The 26214-nt window shown below is 40.0% G+C and overlaps 2 protein-coding genes across 2 annotated transcripts; both read left to right on the forward strand.

The window, feature by feature from the left end:
- Window positions 1–1221: 1221 nt before the first annotated feature.
- LOC141633108 (uncharacterized) lies at window positions 1222–3737 on the forward strand. The gene is made up of 5 exons (XM_074445590.1): window positions 1222–1509; window positions 1834–1920; window positions 2925–2990; window positions 3096–3161; window positions 3246–3737. The coding sequence occupies exons 1-5, from the start codon at window positions 1276–1278 to the stop codon at window positions 3486–3488; spliced, it is 696 nt and encodes a 231-aa protein (XP_074301691.1). The 5' UTR covers window positions 1222–1275; the 3' UTR covers window positions 3489–3737.
- Window positions 3738–23197: 19460 nt separating this feature from the next.
- On the forward strand, window positions 23198–24604 carry LOC141631202 (uncharacterized). Its single transcript, XM_074443904.1, has one exon. It carries the CDS (start codon window positions 23198–23200, stop codon window positions 24602–24604), a length of 1407 nt encoding a protein of 468 aa, XP_074300005.1.
- Window positions 24605–26214: the final 1610 nt, after the last annotated feature.

Raw genomic sequence — 26214 nt, forward strand, 5'->3', positions numbered from 1 at the left:
GTCACTTAGGCGGGAAAACTAAGTGGGAACATTTAGAGATGTGTTATTCTTTTAGTATATAGGGGATTACTACTATATTTCAGATTTACGCGAAAATGGTAATTGAACCCCATTACTTTGTCTAATTGTGAAATTAAACCTCATAAGTTTAGATTGTAGTGATTAAGCCCCATAAGTTATATAAAAGGTGAAATTAAACCCCTTACCCAAAATATCATTAGAAATTCAATATATCATATATAAAAAGTGAAATTGATTATACTTTTTTACAAAATATACAATCAAAATTCAAAAATAAAATAAAATAACAAATGAAATCATAATTGAAATTGAATTAGCATCAATTAGAAAAGATTTTAAGTTATTTTATAGAAAAAAATATTTAAATTTTCTAAAAGAACTAAATATTTTATTGTTAACAATTCTTTAAAAAATATACAGTATATAATTTTTTTTTTTGAAAAAAAAAATGAATATTCTAAAAAATATATGTGTCTGGTTTTAGTTGTCTAAAGTTTTCTTAGGTAACAAAAAAATAAAAAAATGTTTTTTTCTCAAAAAATATAAAATAAAATAAATATTTTCATTTTTTTTCATAATTTAAAAACATAATTTTATATACATTTAAAAAATTCGATATTTTTAAAAAAAACAATAAAACATAACTAATTTCTGTTTTTACAGTATGAGAAAATGAATTTCTCATGAGATTTTGATATGGGGTTTAATTTCACCTTTTGTAAAAGTTAAGGGGCCTAATTACTCCAATTGAAACTTAAGAGGTTGAATCTCATGATTAGACTAAGTTAAGGGGCTAATTTACTACTTTCGCATTTCAATTTAATTCAATGTCGGTGCAATTCTCCAATTTAATTTCAATTCGTATTTTTTTATTTAATTGCTGATAAAATGAATATTATGTCTAATTATATCCATATAAGCTCAATATATCATAATTTTAAAACGACTCATATATAATTTTTTTATACGAGAGTGCAGTGGTCAATTGGTCATACTAAAGAGGAAGCTGATCAATACGAAAAACCGTCTCTAACTCGTTTATTTGTGTGGACTAGGGGAAGCGACCGCATTGGCATAGAAAACAAAAAATTTACTAAATTCTATCATTAGACCACTTTCATCGGGTTAATAAATAAATGATGTATGATGATTTCATTCCCGCGCTATATATACGTCCAACACAAAGACGTTCACAAAATTAAACCAATAAAAAAAAAAAAAAATTATTAGTTAATATACTTACATTATAGTAGGATGATGTTCAATGATGATTATGAAGGAAATGATGTTGAATCATATTCTTTGATTCAACAATCATGTTGTGTACCTTCAATTATGCCTTCATCCCAAAGTTTCTTGGCTTTGCCTGAAATGCCCTTGCAATCTGACATGCAGTTTCTAAGTGATTTTGATAATATATTTGAAGATTTACATGCAGAAACAAGCATCATTCCTCATGTACAAGATACAGATGTCCCTCAAAATCAAGTAAACAATCCTAGCTCCCTTCTTTTTTTTGTCTTCGAAATTGTTTGACACAATATTAGTGTAATAATAGCGCATATGTTGTTAGCTAGCTGAGCTAATAATAACGTTAAGAGCCTGGTTCTAAATTTCGTTAGGATTGAATTTGCCCTTAACGCTTCCTTCATACTAAAAAAAAAAAGTGTAATATTATGACAGGATGAAAGAGTGACGGTTGACACTTATTACGTGATTATTTTGTCTCGCCCGCTCGAACACGGTCCTATTTTTTGAAATTTGTGCCAAAACTATATGGTTACATGATTATCTTTCTTTCATTTTTATTAGGGGCAATTGATGCAGTCTTCTAGCAAAGTCTCAAGGGATACACGGCTAAAACGGTCAAGACACGAAGTTCATAATATATCTGAGAAAGTTTGTCCAACGCTATATTATATTCTCATTCAAATTTCAAACTGTCTTTAATTTAACACAAATTCTTGTTTACCTCCGTTATAAACAGAAATAATCACTATTTTAATGATAGAAAGTAGCCATTTAATGTAAAAAGTTACCATTAAAATTCTCATTTTCTAAAAAATGTTCACATTTTATTCGTCTTAACTTAGGATGAATACCCCTGTTTCAAGGGAGAGTTACATTCCTTGGGTCTTTCTTACCCTTCCCCAATGATCAATATATTTTGCTTTATTTTAAGAATCATTTAAAAAGTCTCACAAATAAAAAGTATTCTACACAGGTAAAAGTCCCTTTTAAAAAACAAGTATTGCTTGTGACTAGAGGTGGACATTGGGCTGGGCTGGTGCGGGCCAAGGGCGGGCTGGGTTGGGATAGAGCGGCACTGGCACGGCACTAACATAGAACCGGGCTGTGCCGGGCCGGGCTGGTCTAGTTTTGGTCAGGCCCGGGCACGGCACTATAGGGGCGGACCGGGCCGGGCTTGGTACAATTTTTTTCTTTTTTTTTTTAAAAAAAAAAACAGGCTGAAACCGGGCTGGGCTGAAAAAACCCAACACTAGCACAGCCCGTAGGGCTGGGCCATTGTCTGGCTGGGCTGTTGAATATTGGCCCATGAGGCCGGGCTGGGCCGGACTGGCCCGCTATGTTGTCCAGCTCTACTTGTGACCGTCTTAGGTTAAGACGTTTCACAATCTTTTTTTTTAACATTATTTAAATTTAATTTAAATTGGTTGTGAGCGTCGTCGATCATAACCTCTAACCGTCACAATTAAGAATTTGCATTTAAAAAAAAAAAAATTCAAATCTAATATCGCAAAATCCCGGTATTTACTGGTTGAAATTGGACCATAACGGAATTACAATAAATTATCTCAAAATACTCTGTATTTGACATTGTAAAATCATAAATGTAATTAAATTCAGCTTTAATAATTCATTGATTACTCTTGTCGAAATAGAGACGAAGAAGACGGATTAATGAGAAGATTAAAACTTTACAAGAACTTATTCCCCCCTGCGAAAAGGTTCATGGTTTCTTCTCCTGAACGTCTCTATACGGTCCTTTTTTATGTGTTACTGTCTTTTGTCTCGTTCATTTATTTACTATTTGATTAAAATATCTCTCCCAGACGGACAAAGCTTCCATCCTCGACAAGGCAGCAAAGAATATCAGAGCATTACAACTTCAGGTCGAGGTAGCCACCGGCCTTCTGCTATTCTCCGAAATTGCCCTAAACTTTTGCAGAAATATTCATTTTTTTTTTTTTTTTTTTTGCTAGACAAGGGCCAAACTCCAAGCAGAATTCATTGCTCAGTGTCAGTACATGCCATTTTCTGGGAATCCGGAGCTCCAATTCCCTTATGTGCCGATACAACAAGTTGTTGCAGGAACGTGTGTTGGATATTATGCTCCCAGCACACCATTCATCCAACTTCCCTCCCCGGCTTCCGCTGTTTCGAGTTTTTGTTTTCCGACTACTCGTCCACTCAATGGCGATTCAGCGTCTGCATCTGTCGTTTAACTTCTTAGACGCAGCCCTGTGCTATACGTGAGCAGAGTAAATGGAGGTCCGGTGCACTAGAGAAAAAATGGAATTACTCGTGTGTTTTTTTTTTTCACATGCTTAGGTTTCAGGGGCATCTTAAAGTAAATGGAGGTCCGATGCACTAGAGAAAAAATGAGGCCCCAAATATGAATAAAAAGTGTATTACTATATGTTGTGTTTTGTATAAAATTTCATCAATAAAACTTTTAAATTTAGTGGTCAAAACCTGAGGCCCGGTTCCACCGCCCGTGGTTGCCCGTGGCCTTAGACACCCCTGTTAGGTTTATCCATGTCTAGATGTCTCATGCTTTAGCTCATAGTTTTAGTATTATTTTATTTTATTTTGGTCTAAATGAGTGTACTATGTCACCGGTTGAGTAAGAGAGCTCTTATCAGTTGAGCTCTCTTATAAACCATGTAAATAAAAAATAAGTGGCTTGCTTGATTTATATCGAATATTATATGATAACGTGAATACTCCTCTTTCCGTCCAATCATTTATTTGCCTTTGATTAAAATACAACTCACATAGAATAAAAAAAAGGATTATTTCATAGGAATAATCCATCCTATGGGTGTCCTGCAAATATCACTCCATCTTATTCCTAATTCTAATTAAATCCATCCTATCCACCGTTCTTCCCGTAACAAACTTACTAAAAATTATGACCTGTTATCTTAGGTAACCTTCCCTATCCATCATTTTTCAACTAATTTTCTTCCTTTTTTTTGGGACACCATAATCAATAACTTGATAAACAAAATTCACAAAAGAAAAAGAACATCCATTGACCCAACAACTTCTTCCTTTCTCTAATAAACCCAACATCAACTAACGATCCTTTTCCCTTGTTATTTGTTAAGCTTGTTATTACTAATACAGTTCGCAGAATTAATCGCAGCATTACCACCAACAAATCTATGATTAAGGAAGATGAAATGAGAGGAATTAGGAGCAGGTGTAGAATAGCAATTGTTGTCAGATCTTGGAGAAGTGAGAACGAGGTCGATCTCATGGTGGTGGTTGGTGGTGGAGGTGGTGATGTCGGCGGCGAAGGTGGCGATGGTTGTGTTGGTGGGGCTTTTGAAGGAGGGAGCGCGACGGGTGACGGAGGTGGAGAAACGAGGACTGTTGTTGACTAATTGAGGAAGTGGGGTACCGACTCCGCCATTGTTGTCGATTGAGCTGCTTCGTTTGTGCTGGTATCCCAAAAGATGATGACGGTGAAGATGAGAGAGTGACGAAGATATTGGTGATTGGTTGATCAAGTTATTGATTATGGTGGCGGTGGCGGTGGCGGTGGCGGTGGCGGAGGCGGTGGCGCTGAGGTGGCGAAATATGGTTTCTACTTTCTATAGGGTAGATTGAGGTGTTATGGTATAGTGTTCGTTGTAGTTAATCTGAAAATAACAACGGTGATCTGTTGTTCAGGTTGCCCATCTCCTTAGATTGTTATGGGAAGAATGATGGATATGATGGATTTAATTGGAATTAGTGATAGAATGGAGTGATATTTGCAGAGCACCCATACCATGGATTATTCCTATGAAATAATCCTAAAAAAAAAGTAAACAAACGATTGGGAACGAAGAGAGTTAGAATTGCAGCAGATGAACTCGAAGAAGCCTTCAAAGCATTCGTAGAAACATGAACAACTGCATACAATCATATTGGCTCAATTATTAATAAACAATACGCACGTAAACATATTCCCTCCATTCTGGTCAATAATTACTCGTAATTTCAAACAATGATAACTATTGACGAGAAGGAAGAAGTTTATTTATATGAATAAAAGATGGAATAGAGAAAACACAAATACCATTGATCAACAATTTGGTCTTGAGCGTCTTCGTACGACATTGTTGAGCTGTCTGTGGTTTGAATGTTAGGCGGCTCCATTGCTTGGGGATTTGTTGGTGATAATGGGTTTGTCGAGGTCGAACCACAAGGAGCAAGGGTGATTACTAATTGTTTAAATTCTTATGCTTAGCTAAGTCGACAATAAAAGATGAGGTTGTTAAACTCATGCTACCTAAAACAAAATGAAATGCAATTTAACTAGAGAATGTAAAATGAGCAAGAAGGACTGAGTTGTAATTCAAATGATTAAAAGGGCTAGAACTCGGTTCTCCCACAACGATTCATAATTCCACGTCACGATTCCCTAGGCTAATCACTCGGGTAGACAAGCAAGGAGGAGATGGCTCTAATTCGCCTAAGACCCCCCTCTCGGGTTCGAAGGTAGGAATCCCTAACTCAACACCCAACAACCCCAAAAACGTGCACATTTCCAAGGAGGTCAAGAACCTGGTCAAGGTCATTAAGTACTCATCATAATCCGGGTCATCCCACTCCCTCTCTCAAGGGTCGATTTCAAACGCTAGTCTAGAGGCACCCTCCCTCGGTTCTCCCTTTCGGTCTCAACCTTGGTTGGTGACAAGACCAAAATCCGGGTATCCAATTTACAACCTAACCAACTCTCGTTGGTGGACAAGGGTTATAAGTCGACACTACCCAAAATCAATCCTTAAACCATGTAATTCCTCTAAACTACCCTCACCAATTTCCCCAAATAATTAGCCTTTATGAGATTCAATTGGTGAAGTTACTCATGTCGAGTCAAACCGAGTCCTAGTAAAAGACTACTCACTAGTCATGTTTCTAAAGGCAAGAGAAACAATAAAGATTGGAGTCTTTAAGCATAAACATGGTGGGAGAATAAATTCTACTACTAATCATGCAATTAATCAACAAAATTATGAGGAAAGACAAATTAATCTAAGATGGAAAGAGATTAATGCAAAAAGACACAAACTTTAACATAAGCAACTCAAAGATTCAATCTTTGAGAGCAACAACAACACAAAATCTCATTATAGACAGCACATATCCGTCTATAACTAAAGACGGGTCAAATACAATACCACATTTCTAATAGGACAAGCAACAAGTGGGTGGTGGGGCAAAAAATGTCACCACTTTCAAGCTATTTGACCCGTCTTTAGCTGTAAACGGATATATCCGTCTATAGCAAGACTAGCTGCAACAACAATTATTAACAAAGAAAAGATGAACAAGAGAGAGATTAGCATCAATTAAACAACAAGAAGTAGTATTCTAACATGAACAACTAAACAAGAATTAAGAGAAAAACAAAATGTAAACAAATGAAATAAGGAAGAGAAATTATACACCTTAATTGCAAAAGGTGGAAACTTGGATTGAAAGAATGAAAGGATTCTTCAATTCCCCAAATACAACCCAAAATTACTAATTGTAAACTAATGAAAAGAGAAGAACTTGGATAAACAAGAGAACAATTGTATTAATTTTTTAGTAAAGATTACAACTTGGGTAAGAGAAAAATTAATTTAGGGTTCTAGAATATTTGAGAGAAAGATGAACTAGTCTAATTTTCTAATCTAATTTCTAAGGTAGTAATGTGTAATGTAAATATCTAATGAGTAAGTAGTGTATGTGTGTCTAATGTAGTGTAGTCTTTTTATACTAATTTATTAATTAATAATACTACTCCTAATTACTACTAATAATGATAATAATAATAATAATCCTAATAATAATAACAAAACTCCCTCAATAATCCTCTGAGTATATCCTCTTCCATATTGGGTCATGTTCTTGCATTTTTATAATACGAAGGAGTACTTCCTTGAAACGACACACCCCCACAAATAAAACGCAGCATCCAGTGTTATAAAGCAGGGGCAAAGACGTCATTTCCTCTTTTCTTGTCTTCATACGCATCATATGTAGCAGCAGGGGCCAAGGGCCGGTTGGTCGGCTGCCGGAGGACTCACCGGTAGCGAGACCATGGAGCAAAGGAGGGGAATTAAATGGATTGTGTGTGGTATGCCGGTGCACCGGCAGAAGGGAACAAAATTGATGCGAGATTTGTTGATTGCGAGTCGTATGCCGGTAGGCCGGCTGCCGGGGTCATGACCGGTAGCGAGACATTGAGCAAAAAGGAGGAAAGTTGAGTGTGTGTGCTACCGGTAGGATGAGTCGACTGCCGGTGAACCGGCACGGAGAACAAAGCTTCATAAAAGCTCAGTTTGGATCCCGAGTTCGAATCCGATTATGCTTTGGAGATGATGGAGTTGCTGTTGTTGTTGTTGAGGATGCAGGTGGAGCTGGTTCAAGTGAGGGAATATGGTGATGGGCCAAAAATGGTGAAGGTGGTGAATGGTGAAGATGAAGGTAATGGTGAATTGTATCGATGAACTTGGCATTTGGTGGATGCAAGTGGAGATCAGAATTTCAGAAATGCAAATTGGTCTCTGACTTTGACGAAGGCTATGGTCCACACTTCACACTTTTTTTATTTTGTTTATCTTAGTTTCACTCCTTCTGTCTTCGTCTTGACTCGGGTTATTCGTTCGGTCTCCGCTTAATCTTCGTCTCATTATTCCGTCTCACCTACAAATCGTAATTAATAAAATAATTTGATGGGGCATATTCTGCACCCGCTGACCAAGTCAACATATTGAGCAAGGTCAAAGATATCCACAGCAAGTCAACGGCTAGACGAAACTAACGAGGCTGTCGGCTTACTGTCTCTCTCCCTCCGGCAACTAGCCACGGGCACACATCCGCGTTCTCATATCCAAGACCCCTCGGCGGCGAGTCAACAGGGCCCGCCGGCCTGCCATGGGCCCCTCGGCCGAGGGGTAGGTCGGCTTTTCCACCGCTACCACTTGCCACTGTCACCACGCGACAAAAGGTGAAAAATTATAAATACTCCTCAACTATCATTGAGGAAATGATCTACAATTGAACCTAAGAATCACTATTCATCCTGCAGAATATCTTCCTTATCTCTCTACAATATATACTTCACAAGAATAACTTATCTCTCTAAGTTTACCGACTTGAGCGTCGGAGTGAGTTCGCTTTGGCCCAAAGCCGAGCCCTCGCCTTGCTCATCGTTTCAGGAGACCGCGAGGAGGATTCAACTAAGGACGACATTCTACAAGCACGGGTGGTAACTTATAATCGCTTCCGAATTACACCCGAACAATTGGCGCCTGCCTGTGGGAAAAGATACTAGAAGCTAGTCACATTCATTCCCAAACAAAAAAAACAAAAACCACCCAAAAAGCTAAGAAGATGTCGAAACAACAAGAGGTATTCGTAACTGACGAAACCGAATTCTGCCAAGATGATACCGTCCACAATTCAGGTGTTGCACACCCTCCACCTACCTAGTAATCCAAATTCGAGTACGGATGCCAACAATACCGATACGCCGCTCCTGGAACTAATTAGTAGTACGCCGGCTCACACTGTCAAACCGACAAGAGCGGCGGAACCCGTCCAGGAGACCAGGGCCCATAATGTGACTCCAAGAGACTTGAACGGAGCACTGGAAGAAGCTGGCCCTGTCAAGACGCTGGGGGAGCCCAGAGCGCTAGTGGCAGACCTAAGTCCTTCCCGCACTCACGGAGGACGGCGTCGCCAAGCCGCGCCGACGAGGCATTCCCGCAGGAGCGAAAGAAGCCCGACTTATCCGAGTCTGAGAAGAAGCCCGACTTACCGCAGTCGGGAAGAAGCCCGACTCACCGAGTCGGGAAGAAGTCCGACTCACCGAGTCGAGAAGAAGCCCTTCCCGCCACGGGGAGAGGAGCCGGACTAGGGGTGCGAGGAGTCGATCGCCGCGTGTCGTTCGACACGTGGTCGACACGCCCCCTCGCCGCCTACGTCCCTAGATACCCCTGGTGTCGACTAAGTCAAGTTGCCACCCATAGCATACAAAGGAGAAGGCGACCCAACCGACCACGTTGAGGCTTACGAGTCTCACATGTCGGTATGGGAGCAACCCGATGAGGTTTGGTGCCGAGTCTTCCCAACGACACTGCATGGGATGGCGCAAAGTTGGTACAAGGGGCTACCCGACGGGCCTGGTATATCTTTACGCCGACCTAAAGGACACTTTCCTAGCCCAATTCTTGCAACAAGAGGAGGGCCGTCGAGACATCGGACCTCCCGACTATCAAACAGAGGGAGGCGAGTCTCTCCGGAGTTATGTGAAGAGGTTCGACGCCAAGAGTTCAGCAGATTCGTGAGCCGAACAGCCGAATCGCGGCCTTCGCGCCGATGAAAGGCCTCCCAAGAGGGGACCTAAAAATGAGCTCATCAAGTGCGGCGGCTGAACTCGAGTCCGCCAGAAGATGGCCGATCAAGCCATAAAAGTGGAGGACTACCACAGGACCTGGATAGGCCCCAGCGAGGCCGAGCACTCAGAAAGAAAAAGCCGCCGGGAGGACAACCCGGACGAAAGGCACCGTGACAATAATAGGTCACGGTCCGACAGGTCCGCCAGGAAGCAGAGCTCGGCGGGCGCCGGGGGGAGTTTCGGAACGTACCACCAAAGGCGGTACAATGATCACACCCCCTGGTTGCATCTGCCGCCGAGGTCTTCGCCCTGAGCAAGGGCGAGGGCCAGAAGTGGGAAAGGCCCCCCAAGCCGAAGGGAGACGGTGACACGAGCTAGTACTGTGAGTACCACGGCCACACCGGTCACCTCACTGACAACTGCCGGCATCTGAAGAATGCCATCGAAGAGCTGATCCGGAAGGGGAGCCTCGACAAATATGTCGCCAAAGGCCAAAAGACTGATGCCAGCGGCTCCAGCAAAAAATCCGTCTTCGAACGGATAGGAGTAATCAATGTTGTCATCGGGGGCAACGAGAACGGCGGGTCCGCTCATGGGCACAAGCGGCACCTGAACGAGCTGTATCAGGCCATCAACTTTGTGCCCAAAACAGCGGCCACCGCTTCCAACATCCCCGATATAACCATTGGGAAGAAGGACTACGATCGAGGGAGTCATCGCCCCTCACAGCGACCCACTTGTAGTCCACTTGGACATATCCAACCACCTTGTCAAGAGGTGCCTGATCGACACAGGCGCCTACACGAACATCATGTTCAGAGAGTGCTTTCAGGGGCTCGGCCTGAAGATTAAAGACCTGAGCCCTCGCACCAACTGCCGTACGTTTCTCCGGGCCGGCCTGGTACCCCGGGTCAATCGGGACTACCGTGATGTTCGGCGAAGGAGATGCGGCCAAGAATATCCTAGCTGAGTTCGTGGTCATTGACGGCTCGCCCGCCTACAACGTTCTCATAGGCCGAGCCACTCTGAGCGAGGCCGACGCAGTAATGTCCATCCGGGCCCTGACACTGATGTATGTCTCGGACCGGGGGGAAGCGCATAAGCTCGTCTCCAAGAACGAGAAGGACGAGGTGGTCAACACCCAGATATCCGCCAGAGGGTGCAATATGCAATCCCTCAAAGTGGCAAAGCAATCGAGAGAAGGGGAAGAGCCCATCCATGCAAAGCAGAGGAAGACCCGATGAATACCAACGTCGGCATGGTGGGAGGAACCCCGACCGACAAGAAGAGCCGCATCCCTAAGATATGGGAAATGACTACTGACGGGCCCCCTACGGCGAACAGCTCAGGAGCCGACATCCTTATCACCAGCCCAAACGGGAACGTGTCTAAGCACACCTTGAAATTTACCTTCTCGGCCTCAAACAACGAGTCCGATTACGAGGCGGTGATAAAGGGAGTCGAGTTAGCTAGGGCTGCCGGGGCGGAGCACGTCGCGGTAAAAACATGCTCACTATTGGTGGCCAACCGAGTCAGGGGAGAGTATGAGGCTCGAGATGATGGGATGGGAAGATACCTGGAAAGGATAAAAGCCGACACCGCCAAATTAAAGTCCTTCCAGATACAGTACACTCCCAAGTCCGACGCTCTCTCAAGACACACCGACCGACATGGAGGAGGGTGCGCCTTTGATAGACCATTGGGACGGACAATCCGGAAAAATTTTGTATAGCGGCGAGAGTGCCCGAAACAACTGTGGGCACCCCGACGCATGTTATTTCTAATGAAGAAATGGTCCCAAGTTTTCCATCAAAGTGTTCATTTCCCCCATAGTCACTATCAAGAAGCAGGCGCCGTCGCAGTCACCCCAAGAAGTAGACGCTACGGCAGTCACCCTAAGAGGTAGACGCCGCAGCAGTCACTCCAAGTGGTAGACGCCACGGCGAGCGATCACTCCAAGAAGCAAAGCGCCGTCGCAGCCACCCCAAGAAGTAGACGCTACGGCAAATCACCCTAAGAGGTAGACGCCGCAGCGGTCACTCCAAGAGGTAGACGCCATGACAAATCACTCCAAGAGGCGTACGCCACGATAGCCACTACCAAATTTCATCGATACTCGCAAAAGCGATCAACAGGCCTCAGGAACGTTAAACACAGTTGAGATACGCATTCTAACTGCCTCGGCCAGACCGAGGTAGAAACAAAAGAAGCGCTCAATTAATAACGTAAGAAGACAACTCAGACAAAGACAAGAAAAGACCTCAGCCAAGTCAGAGGCAAAATAAGCAAACTCTTATTAAAAACGATAACGGGTTACAAGTGAGGAAAATACAGACGACGGCCGTCCCCATAAGGATAAGCCAAAACACAACCTACCAAAGTTGTACAAAAATACAAGGAAAAGAAAGGCAAAAGGTTACAGACATATCATTTAAGCGCCAAAAGATGGCAGGGAGGAAAGGCTTAATAATTGGCCCCCGAACAGCCTAAAGCTATCCGAGACGCCGGGTGAGCCTCGGTGACGACCGCCCGTCTCCCTATGCCTCGTGCCGCTTGCCATCGCGCCGTTAGCGCCTCGTCCTTAATGGGCGACCCGAGTCGTCTCGGCGGCCTCGGCGACCTCAACGCGCCTTCATCCTCTCGGCTTCCTCCTTGGCCGCCCTAGCCTCCTCAGCAAGGGCCGCCTTCTCCGCGGCCGCCTCTTCCTCCTCCTTCACCCTTACCTCCTCCTTGGCCTTTTCCTTCGCGGCCTCCTCTTTAGTTTCGAGCTTGTCATCAAACAAACAAAATCATCCCCACGGAAAGGAGCCATCAAGAGGGAAGAGCTCCTCAATCACTTCCCTGGCAGCTTCTTCGGCCAGGTCCCGGTATTGGGCGCACATGTTGGGGAGAAGAACGGTTTGGAGTCTCTCAATGTCCTCCTCCCTTTGGGCGATGATAGCATCCCTGTTCCGGACCACCTTCCCCTGGGCCTGGAACAAGCTCCTAAATTCGTTCCTCTGCGTAAGGTAAAGGTCGGCGTGCTGCTGAACGTGGTCACGCATCTCCCGCAGCTTAGCAGCTTCAGCCGCCGCAGCCTCGGCCTTGGCTCTCTCAGCGAGGACTTCCTTTTCAGCGTCCTCCCTGAGTTTTCTCTCAAAGACGGACGCGCCTCTTCGCCTCAGCCTTGGCCCTCTTGGCCTCCTTGTTCGCCGCGTCGAGTTCCAGCCTTAGCCGCTCGAGCTGTGGGGCAGCTTCAGCCATGGTCTTCTCTTGCTCCATAATGTGGGAGCCGGCAAGCTGAGTCCATTTCGCTAGCCTCTTGCCTATTCTCATCCCCTCCGCCACAAGCTCGGTGGGGGAAACCTTCTGAAGTAGGGGATCGACGGTGACATTTCTATCACCCGCCTTCTCAGGCTGCTTCTCCAATTGCCGCACAGTGAGAACGGCGGCTGTCGACGGTTGATCTACAAAAATCAATTAAAACATCCGTGTCAGTATACATGGACGTATCGGAGACCCTGTCATCAGGAACGCCTAAATGAACCGGCCAAGTCTGAGCCACAGGATATATCTGTACCTTGCTTGGCCTTCTTGCTCGGAGGACGCATCTCCTCGCCGGCAGCAGTTGCAGCAGAAGTACCAGCAGCAGGGGTGGGTTCTTTCCTTTTACGGATAAGGGGAGATCCCTCCGCATCGGAGTCCCCCCCATCGGTAATGTCGACGATCTCCACCGTCTCCTTCTGGACTGAAGGGATGGAAGGTGGAACGGATGTCGACGCCGTCGCCGCCGAAGATTTTGTTTTCCGCGTTCGGCGCGGCATGTTACTAGCAACCCTCGCCTGGGCCGCCTCCACATTCAGGCCTTTCAGCTGCTGATCCATCAGATCATTCGGAGACGTCCTGCGATCACGGGCCAGAGCCTTAGGGTGCAAATCAGCAACGGTCTTATCCTTGTGCAGCCCCATCCTTCGAAGGATATCCTCAGACAGGTCCGACCCAAAGTGGTATGCAAAGGAAGCAAAGCAAGAGTTAAGTAGAAGTAAATCGAAATTCAAGAAACAGAAACGTTGAGAGCAGAGATGGGCCTCACGCCGACCCCACTCACCCTGCGCTAGGGCCGGTATGAGGCCGACATGGCAGAGCAAAATCATCCTCGAAGGATGATCTCGTCGGGGATCCATCTTTTTCGACACCCCACTCTTGTCCGTCTCAAAGAGCCTCATCGCCAGCCTCTCATCCTCATTAAGAGGGACCTTGTCGGCGTCCATCTTAAGCTTTTTCCGTTTGACCCATCTGTCATGCTCCGCCTCAGTCTCGCACCGCAAATTAACTTGGTGCTGGAAGGACCGGGGCAGCGGATAGTCATCCGGCACCTCAACGTACACCCACCGATCTTTCCAATCCTTGCAGGAGGAAAGCTTATCAACAGAGATGTAACCCGGCTCCACCTGCACGCTGTACCATCCGACACGACCGGGAAACGACGGCCGAAGGTGGTGAAGCCGACGGAATAAATTAACCGTTGGGACCTCCCCCTTGAAGAGACAGAGCCAGACAAAACCGACTATGGTCCTAATAGCCAACGGGTGCAGTTGGGCCACGGCGACGTTCATGGCTCTAATGATAGCCATGACGTAATCATTCAAGCGAAATCGGAGCCCGTACTCCAAGTGCCTGGATGTATACGCCGGTGCCTGACCCGGTGGAGGACAACAGATGGCCTGGCCCTCCTCAGGGATAACGATTTTGTACCCCCTGCCAAAGTAGAAATGGCCCTCGAAAAATGTCTCGCCGGAGCAACTGGCGAACTTATGAGTCCAGACACGGTCCAGGCGAACCTTACAGGCCTCGCCGTGATCCATGACGTATTGCCTCCCCTCATCAGGATGAGCCCTTTCAGCATCATCACCAGCATCATCACCGTCGTCATCATCATCATCATCGTCCTCCCAATCCTCCAAAGCTTTTGGATCGACTTCGGGAGACGGAGACCTAGGGCCCCCAGACCTTATTGGGATGGCATCTAGCATCTCCTCCTCATCAAGACGCGGCGGGGAACCCCCCGGCGCACGGTTACTAGGGCCGGCATCAGCAGAAGACATGTTTCACAACGAAAACTTAATGAGAGATTAAAAATTTGATTGTTTACCTTGAAGAAAAATGCTATGCCGGAGTAACAAGTCTGAAAGCTAGAGAGAAGTTTCGTCAAAGAAGGCTAGAAAGAAGAAAATTTTATAGAAAATGAAATTGGTGGCCAATTTCGGACTAACTCGCCTATTTATAGGAAAAGCCCATGAAGAAGGACCAATCAGGGCACAGCCCATGAAACGTCAGCCAATCAGCAAACAGACACGTGTCAGGCATGCAACCACGGAATGTCAATCGTTGCAACAGTTGAACGTCAATCAATGCAACAGTGACCAAGCGTCTTCAACACGCCCCTTCAAATCTCTCTGCCTATTCATCTTCCTCAACAAATTCCTAGGTATCTGTTCTCCGCCGGCCACATGATCAACCAAACTCACAAGACCGGCCAGGGGGCAATCGAAAACAACAGCACTCTCCACCCTGGTCTCGGCCAAATGCGTCTCGCCTTTTCCACATCGGATGTCCATTACACAACCATGTGGAGGGGGGATATGGTACGGCCTAAGCAGAACCACGCCGAGGTAGAAGAAGCCGGGGCAGATATTTTTACTTGCGCAGAATATACGCTCAACATACATCGGAGCCCATACCACGGCATAGACTACGCTGGGGGCAAATTGATGGGGCATATTCTGCACCCGCTGACCAAGTCAACATATTGAGCAAGGTCAAAGATATCCACAGCAAGTCAACGGCTTAGACAGCCCAACCAACGAGGCCTGTCGGCCTGTCTCTCGGGTGTAGAACCACGCCGAGGTAGAAGAAGCCGGGGCAGATATTTTTATTTGCGCAGAATATACGCTCAACATACATCGGAGCCCATACCACGGCATAGACTACGCTGGGGGCAAATTGATGGGGCATATTCTGCACCCGCTGACCAAGTCAACATATTGAGCAAGGTCAAAGATATCCACAAAGAAGTCAACGGCTTAGACAAATTGAACCAACGAGGCCTCGGCTTACTGTCTCTCGGTCCCTACCGGGTAACTAGCGGCCGGGCACACTAGCCAGCCGGGGCACACATCCGCGTTCTCATATCCAAGACCCCTCAGCGGCGAGTCAACAGGGCCCGCCGGCCTGCCATGGGCCCCTCGGCCGAGGGTAGGTCAGTCTTTCCACCTGCTAGCCACTTGGCCACTTGGTCACTACGTGACAAAAGGTGAAAGTCTATAAATACTCCTCAACTATCATTGAGGAAATGATCTACAATTGAACCTAAGAATCACTATTCATCTGGTAATATCTTCCTTATCTCTCTACAATATATACTTCGCCAAGTAACAACTTATCTCTCTAAGTTTACTGACTTGAGCGTCGGAGTGAGTTCGCTCGGTCCAAAGCCGAGCCCTCAGTTTGCTCATCGTTTCAGGAGACCGCGAGGAGGATTCAACTAAGGACGACATTCTACAAGCACGGGTGGTAACTTATAACTGCTCTGGAATTACACCCGGAACATAATTAATATAATAATAAAATAATACTAATATTGTATAAAACCCGACTAAATATTAAATATAACTACGAGGACTAATTATTATAAATTAGTAAATAAATTAGCTAATTAGACCATTAAGCACGCAAAATCGAGTCGTAATAAGATATAAATGCGGGGTAAAATACGACGAAAATGCTATTTATCAGTTGGGCAGCTAGTCTTGCTATAGACGAATATATCCGTCTATAACTAAAGACGGGTCAAATAGCTTGAGAGTGGTAACATTTTTGGCCCACCACCTCACTTGTTGCTTGTCCTATTAGGATTGTGGTATTGTATTTGGCTCGTCTTTAGTTATAGACGGATATGTGCCGTCTATAATGAAATTTTGTATTTGTTGGGTGTTCTTCTTTTGGTGGTGATTTGTAGATGATGACTTGTGACTTTTGAATGCGTTATTTCCATAGCCTAGTGTCGATGACTCGCGTGGGCTCTCTCTCTTTTCTAACTCTTGTGCTCATGTGGTCCATAGCCTTTAACTCTTACTCCCTTCGTCCCATTTATTTGTTTACCTATTCCATTTATAAGTGTCTCATTCATTTGTTTATCATTTTATATTTGAAATAATTTTGAAAGGTGATTTGATCACCTACATAGCATATTGTCCACCTGTCATTCAATAATACCCGTATATTACCCACAAATAGCTATCTCCCCTCTCCTTGATCTTTGTGCCAAATCAAACATAAATAAATGACTTAAACAGAAGTAATAACTTCAGTTGAAATTTGGTTTGTGGTTTTAATGTAGTCGGCAATTGAACAAAATGCCATTTTATAAATGCTTTGTGTGGTTTTATGGGTGTCTTCTAAGTTGGTTGACAAAGACATTGGATTTTAGTTGTAAGGCAATGGTGTTTAGCCGAGTAATTTGAAGTTGGTCGGAGGGTGAGGAGAAGTGGAGAGTATAAGGCAAGGGGCTTGATAATAGACCTCATAAAACAGACCCGATTAGAAAAAATTAACTTAAGACTGATTTTTTTTTTCTTTTTTTTTTTGATAAGGTAAGAAAATTAGATTGTTTCTCTGTAGTAGGACTAACCTGTCTCATCTTTTCGAATGAGTGAGTTAAGTTGAAGTCATCGACTTTCAAACCACCTTGAAAGAGTTGAACATGAATGTCCAATAGAAGTCATAAAGTCGGCAACTTTGTTAGCTACACGAAAGCAATGCTTAATTATCACTTCATCGAATAAATGAAGATCTAATTTTACATCTTTGATAATACTAGAAATTTCGCAAGGAATTTGTTAAGTACTACAGATTGAGTTGATAACACATAAATTATCACCTTTCACAATTAACTTTGAGATTCCTTAATATTTAACTGCTAAAATGCCTTCTTTTAAAGCGAGAACTTTCGCAACGAGAATACTATTAGATCCGCACTTTTTTACTCCTAGCAAAAGGACTTTACCATTATGATCTTTTATAGAATATCTTAAAGCAGCTTTATTCACATTTATCTTCAATCCGTCAAAATTTAACTTTAGAAACTCATTTATAAGTTTCTGTGAAATTGACTCGAATGACAACGTTCCCTTTTTGTCGCTATAAAAAAATTCAATTGAGAATAACTCTTAGTTCTGAATTGGAAATCGGCCAATATTTTTCCTAAAATAATTATCTCGTCATAATTTACAATTTAAGAAAAAAATTGTCGACTGACGTTTTGTTGGGTTTATTTAACGGAAATATCGAATCAACCATATCTTCAATTTTAAGTTTCCGAAATACCATTTTCGTTTTTATCAATGTATAGATCTCGAAGAGATAATCAATTTGGGAAAAAAATTAGCCAATTCGGATTTCTGGTATATGATTATTTATGCTCAATTGAAAATTTTAATAACGATAAAAAGGGCACGTTGTGTTTGAAAATCAAATCTTAAAAATATAAAAGGGCAAAATTTGAGGGTACCACGTGGATTTTCCATTTTATTATTTATTTGTCATACTATTTTTAGTTTAAATTATTATATGTAATTTGTACGATTTTATAGTTGGAGGTTGGGAGGATATATTGTCACACTAATTCTCACGTAAAATTGTGATCATTTAAAATCTATCTATCTATCTATCTATCTATCTATCTATCTATCTATCTATCTATCTATATACTTAAAAGAAGAACTTTTGAAGCGATTTCATCCCCAATAAACTAAAAGATTAAGGATTACTCAACTTTTTCCCGCTCAGTTGATTGGCAAAAAAAGGTGGGCCCCTATTGAAAATAATCTTTTAATTGATTCACACAATTCCGTCAAATGCAGAATAAAATCTTTCATACACAATCGATTCACACAAGGTGGACCCATACTAAATAAAATCTTTCAATCGAATGCCTATTTAATAAAGCATTTACACTGCCAAACTTAAAAAAAAAACCTGAAAAAAAATAAAAAAATATATTAATGTAAAATACAAAAAGAATATACAAGATAAAAGCAGAAAAAAAAACATACTGATATGTTAAAAAGATTAAGCATCTCCCAAAAATATTTTACAATAATATCTTATAGTTTCATATTTTAAAATAAAAACAAAAACAAAAAACAAGAAGTATATACTACAAAATTAAAATAAAAAAGATAACATACTGATATGTTCAAAAGATTAAGCATCTCCCTAAAATATTTTACAATAATATCTTATTATAGTTTTATATTTAAAAATAGAAACAAAAACAAAAAAACAAGGATTATATACTACAAAATTATACTAGTATAACTTTATTGCGGTATATCCTTTAAAAAACAAGTATTTCCTATAATTTTATACTACGAATTATATACTACATAATTAACTCTCTAAATGTTGATTGATGAACGATTTTTGCGGTATATTATATCCTTCCCAAAAATACCAATTCCTACTGCGAGGATAAGATTAGGATATTCACTATATTGGTATTGATATTTGTTTGTTATTATTAAAAATAGTATTTTTAAAGGCTTTAAATGTATTTATTTATTATAAATAAAAAAGTGATAATTATTTTAAAAATTTGTATATCATCTTTTTCGAAGTGTGTTATATTTTGTTTTGCCTGTTTTTGTTAGAAAGTAAATACGTTTTCATTACATTTTACACTTAACTTAATTTTACTATAAATATCATAAATTAGTACTCCATTAATTTACTGTCTTATAATTATAGTCATGTTTAATGAGATAGCATTAGTTTAATGTCTTATAATTATAGTCATCTTTCGTTTTTTATCTCTTATAACATCAAACTAAAAGTACAATTAGTTTATAAAAATGTCTTCAATTGGAGACGTATTTATATAGATAGATAACCTAAAAATTGCCATGCTTTAGCACGGGATCTTCACTAGTTGGCTATTACTTTCGAGCTATGGACCCGTTGTTAATATATTCTGTAATGACAACGGGTTTTTGTTTAACAACCGTTGTCAATACTTTCCATACTATAAACCACACAAACACAGATCAGCTACAGCTACAGCCACAAAACACAAACCTAACACAAACACAAACACAAACACAAACACAAACACAAACACAAACACAAACACACTTTCTCATCGTCTCTTTCTCTCTTTCTCATCGTCGCTTTATCATCTCGCCGTCACTGTTGGTTTCATCGTCTCTTACTTTCTCTAATTATCAGGTAAATATGCATGATTTAATTTAGGTTTTGTCATCTCAGTCATTATTTTCTTTCTCTAATTATTTCATTTGCATGTGTTTTTATCGATCATTATGTTCTTTCTCTAATTATTATTCGCTTAATTAGTTTTGCCACTGTTGTTTTTCTGCGTTTATTAGCTTGTAAAACAAATTAAATAAAATAAAACAAAGAAGAAGCAAGATGATAGAGAGGAATGCATGATAAACTTAATTAATTAATATATATATATATATATATATAGAATTAGGATCACATGAGTCCACCCTATCTTTTTGAGTCCGGTGAGTCCACTTATGTATCACACGCTCTACACAAAAATATCACGATTTTTTTTATGAATAAAAAAAATTATGGTTAAAAAAAAGTTTTTTTTTTTAAAGTCTGAGCTGTGATATTGTTTAGTATAACCTGTGATACTGTATCTTAGTTTGTGAGTCCAGTAAAAGAGTATCACAAGTTATACAAAACAATATCACACCTTACAATAAACAATATCACTGGTTGTACTAAACAATATCACGGGTTATACTATACAATATCACACCACTGAACCTAACTTCGCCTTTCACTCCGCCTTTCATCATCTAAATTTCACTTCACACTAATATAGCATGATTTTCTTGTGGTATGGATCCGTTTTACATGATCTTTGTGTAAAGTCGCCTTACACAAGACTACTTGTCGTCTTTGTTAGTATTCTAATAGATTTATATATACTCATTTAATCTTGGTTTACCCATTTGTTTATGTTGTATTTGGACCTGTAGTAAATTTCTTAGAATGATATTCATTGTAAGGAAGGTTGTATGACCCTATTCAGATAGTGTTGCTGCTTGGCTTTATCGGATGCTCCTGATACGATACGAGGTTTAAGTGGATCTTCCCCTCATTAGAGACACACCAGATTTTGATATGCGTCTTGGACAATGTTTCACTAGTATTCGTATCTTGATAATCTTTCTGGCTATGCTGGGACAATTAGCAGTAATTATTTCTATTTTAGACTCATTTCATAAAATATGTTGTCCAACTTCAGTTCATTTTTTTTTTCAGGTTGGTTTGTAATGTTTCTATTTTGTACTCTGCACACTTTGCTTTCTTGGAGACAATTGTCTTCTGACCATCAAAAAACCATGAATCAAATGTTCAACTTGTCCGTCTTTTTATTTTTACGATTAAACTTGAAACACTTGAATAGCTTTTTTCTTCAATTCACTTTCATTCTCGTGTTCACCCTTGCTTACAATGTTGCTTTTGTTATAATCGTGCAAATCATCAGGTACCATGTAAACAAGTCGTTAGAACAATTCAACTAACTGTTTTCATTATAATAATAATTTTCATTATTCGTGATATTGTTATGTATAGTGCGTGATACATAAGTGGACTCATGGGACTCAAATATATGGGTGGACTCACCAAGATATATATATATATATATATATATATATATATATATATATATATATATATATATATATATATATATATATATATATAAATACATAAATACATAAATTAAAAAATGAATTACATTGATAAAAATGCAATTCTTAGATATGCATAGAGAGTCTCATTCTCTTCTATGATATCCATCCTCTCCTCTTTAGCTATTTGGAGGTTTCGTTCAGCAGTTGCTATATCGTCATATAGCTGCAACAACTGCTGCTCCGTCAAGCCATTTTTTTTGGCGTCCTTGAGTGCGGATCGAGCTTCATCTAAGTAGCTCCTGAACCTGTCCTCGATGTCCAACAACCGGCGGATGAAACTCCTGTTGTGCTTGGTCATAGTAACAGTCTTACGGATGGTATCATTCATTGTTGATGAAGTTTGGAGTTTGTTTGAAAGATTTAGGGTTTGCAGTTTGTTTTAGCAGTTAGGGTTTGGAGATATATAGTGAGATAATGGAATGGTGGTTGAGATAATGCATGCATTTATACTAAGTAATGTGTCTTTTGAGTTGTTTTTTAATTAATATATGTTTAGGAAGTTGTGCCATCATATCTCTGCTTCAAATCTTATAACCCTTCTCATTCCATATATTGTCCATTCATATGCAGGGATTGGCAGTAATAATGCATGCATCGGAATTATAACGGGCCGTAATAATGCATGCATCTAGTAATATTTAATTTAATTTTTTTTTTTAAATAAACAACAACGGTTATTTAAAAAAAACCGCTGTCTTTAGTTATAACAACGGTTTTTTATACTGTAACCGTTGTTATAACTTTTCCACCAAAATTTAGTCACCCTTTCCACAACGGTTTTTTCTACTTTAAACCGTTGTTAATAGTTTTCACAACGGGTTTCTTAGAAAAACCAACCGTTGTTAAAACCTACTACAACATACGCTTTAACAACGTCCGCTTTTTTATATAACAACGGTTTTTAACCGTTGTTATAGCCTGTATCTGTAGTAGTGTTAGCTTCTCGATCTCTACCATAAATACACACACACACACACACACACACACACACACACACACACACACACACACACACACACACACACACACACACACACACACACACACACACACACACACACATATATAGTTATATATATATATATAGTTATATAGTTATTATTTTACCGGGTTTTTTTACAAGGCTAATACGGGTTTTAGTTAGATTTTACATCTAACTTAAATGTATTATTAATGTCATAAATTATTCTTAATAGTAGAGTATAATAATATTAATAGTTTAATGCAAAAATAACTTAACTTAAAGTATTGGATTCTGATTTCTAGGGAAACAAAATATTTCTTTTACCCCTACCCACCACGTAAACTCAAGTGATTTTATTTCCACTAAAACTAACATGGCTTTAAAGTTTACATTATACATAAAAATTAACCAAAAAACACTAGCACAATATAAATGTACCCATTTGTTTTAATTAAAAAAAAGTAACAATTTTAAAAATAAAAATTTTATTTTTACAAAGATAAATATATTGATTGTTGGAAGACATAACCTCACTGAAAAAATAACTCCGTAAATAAGCAGAAAACCAAATCTGGGAAAATATGGTTAGAGAATTTATTAACTAGAAATATAGACCAAAAAATAAGAAAATTAAATTATTAAAAAAGAAATAGACTAAATTTGAGAAAATAAGAAAATTAAATTAATAATAAGAAAATTAAGTACTCTAGTTACTCTCTTAGTCTAAATGGGGATATGTTTGGCTTCTTTAAGGGCCAGAGAGGACTGAGGCAAGGGGATCCTCTATCCCCTCTTCTCTTTACAATCTGTATGGAGTACTTGACTAGGCTCCTAGCATATACTACTGAGGATCCAGATTTCAGGTTTCACCCTTTGTGCAAGTCTTTAAAGCTCACTCATTTGATGTTTGCAGATGATCTCTTGCTTTTTTGCAAAGGTGAGGTTAAGTCAATGATGATAATTCTCAGAACCTTCTCTACTTTCTCTAAAACATCAGGGTTAAATATGAGCAAAGGGAAGTCGAATGCCTATTTCAATGGAGTCAAAGATACTTTGAGAAATGAGATTTTACAGGTCTCAGGTCTGGTGGAAGGCAGTTTGCCATTTAGATATCTGGGGGTACCCATCAAAACCACCAGACTAAATGCAAAGGACTGTATGCCACTCATAGATAAGCTCATGGCCAAGATTAGAGGTTTGGGGACAAGGAAACGTTCATATGCAGGAAGGTTAGTCCTTATTAAAGTGGTGCTCAAAACGTTACATAACTACTGGGCTTCTATGTTCATACTACCTAGTGGTGTCATTGCCAGAATAGAGAGGATCTGTAGGAATTTCCTATGGGATGAAGGAGTGGACCAAATGAGAAATCCACCGGTCTCTTGGGATAAGGTCTGCAAACCTACCAAGGAGGGGGGACTAGGCCTGAAAGACGACAATATATGGAACAAGGCAGCAATTGGTAAACTTGTATGGTGGATAACATCTAAATCTGACCATCTTTGGGTCAAATGGGTGTCAACAATCTACATAAAAGACGAGAATTGGCAAAACTACCTTCCACCAGCAGACTCTAGCTGGTACTGGAGAAAGGTTTGCCAAGTCAGAGATCTCTTGAAAGATGCTTACCAGCAAAATGAGTGGTCAATCCAACATGGTCGTGGTTATACCATAGCCAAGGGTTATGAGTGGCTGAGAAACAAAGGAATACCAGTACAATGGGACAAATTCATTTGGCATAAATGGACGGTACCTAAGCATGCTTTTCTAGTGTGGATGTATCAGCACGGAAGCCTCAATACAAATGCTAAACTTAAAAGATTGGGGGTTGTGGAGGATGATACCTGTCTCATCTGTGGAAATGCAGTAGAGAACTTGGATCATCATTTCCTTAATTGTGAGTATAGCAAAAGGGTCCTCCAACAAATTGAGATCTGGTTATGTTATCCTCTTCCGGTTCAGAATCTTATGGATTGGAGAGGAGGGTTGCCAGGCTTGAGGTTAAAGAAAGGGGTGATGAATGCAATCCTGAATGCTGCATTATATCACATATGGAGTCAGAGAAACCTCAGTAAATTTGAATCTAAGCTGCTAAGAACGGAGAAACTGGCACATACCATTTTGATGGAACTGCGGATGCGAATAAAGGGTGTTGCTAGGAATGCCATTGATGATTGTGATCGAAGATGGTTAGGCGGAATACAGATTGCGATTTAGGTTTTTATTAAAAAGGGGAAGAACAGTATATGGGGAAAGAAGATGGAATAAGAGGATGATCGGGTTTTGTTGGATAAGATTTTCCATTTTCTTTTGTTGTTGGTTCTAATTTGGTTTGGGCTGTTTTGTGTAGGCCGAGTGAGTTTTGTGGGTTGCTTGTGTAACCTGATACTTTGTAATGCCTTCTTTCTCTTTAATTCTATATACTTACATTTTACCCAAAAATAAATAAATTTATCTAATAAAATATTTTGTTGAAATTATTTCTAAAAAATCAAGTATTAAGAAGGGTTTTTTTCTACTTTTTAAAACTTTATAAAATGTAAACAACTCATATAAAAAAAGGTATACACACAAGTATTATTTAAAAACGTAAAATGGTTTAAACGTTTATTGAAACCAATTTGTTTTAACATCGAAAATAAATATGGTAGAAGTGATTATATTCTACAAAAGAGAACTAAGATTATGAAAATTATAGATCTACAAATAATATTAAGTTTACATTACATGCAAACCAAAATTAATTAAAAACATGCTTACAACTCTACCCAAATAACTTCAAACTTGATGTTTTAGAACTGAAATCGCAATAATCATCAAATAAAATGTAGATTTCAGGTTGATGGCTTTGTTTGATGTAATTTAAAATGAATTAGATTGACTAATTTGCACTTATTTTGTGAGTGGTAAACGAAGCAGAGGTCATTATTGATGATTTTGTTAGTGTAGATGAAACATGAGAAAGGACGGTGAAAAGTGTGAGAATGAGAGAGGATGGGTGAAAGTGAAAGACTTAATAAATGAAAGGAGATAACATAGGTTAATTGATAACCAATACTCCATATTAGGGTTTTGTATTTGGGCTTTATGGGATGGGTGAGCATGATGATATGAGAAACACAAATTCTCATTATAGACGGGAGATATCCGTCTATAGTTATAGACGGACAAAATATTCACTCAATTTAAGTATAAGACAAGCAACAATTTACATGGTGGGGTCCAAAAATGTCATCACTTTAAGTATATTTGAACTGTCTTTCACTTTAGACAGATATATCTGTTTATAGTGAAACTAATTGTACGAGAAATCAATGATAAATTGATAACTACGATTAACATTGAGGTAGGGACAAGGCATGCAAGTGGAGTTTGATAGTACCAATGTGTAAAAAGAAAAAAAAAATATCTTATTGAGTCGGCGGGCGTATAATGGAATAAGATGTGGGTTCGGACCCAATTTGATGAATGTATAGTCGGCATAAAAACTACTCACTCCGTCTCAATGAAATGTTTATATATACTATGACTATTTTGTTATGGCAAATTGGCCACCGTTGGCATAATCATAGTTATGGCAAAAAAAAAGGCGGTTAAAGTAGTACATTGAAAATCATGTAAAAGCAAAATTGAATATAATTATAAAAGAAATGGAGTATATAAAGTATCGTGTACATATTATTAAGTTTTAATTTTATTAATTTCCTTAAAAATATACCCGTGCAATTATGCACGGGTATAAAACTAGTAATCCAACAAAGATTATAATAATTCTATTAAATTCTATCAAAAGTAGTTGTAAAAGATATATCTAATCAAATTTTCCA

The sequence above is a fragment of the Silene latifolia genome, chromosome Y (genome assembly GCF_048544455.1).
Source record: "Silene latifolia isolate original U9 population chromosome Y, ASM4854445v1, whole genome shotgun sequence".
In the NCBI taxonomy this organism is placed as follows: Eukaryota; Viridiplantae; Streptophyta; class Magnoliopsida; order Caryophyllales; family Caryophyllaceae; genus Silene; species Silene latifolia.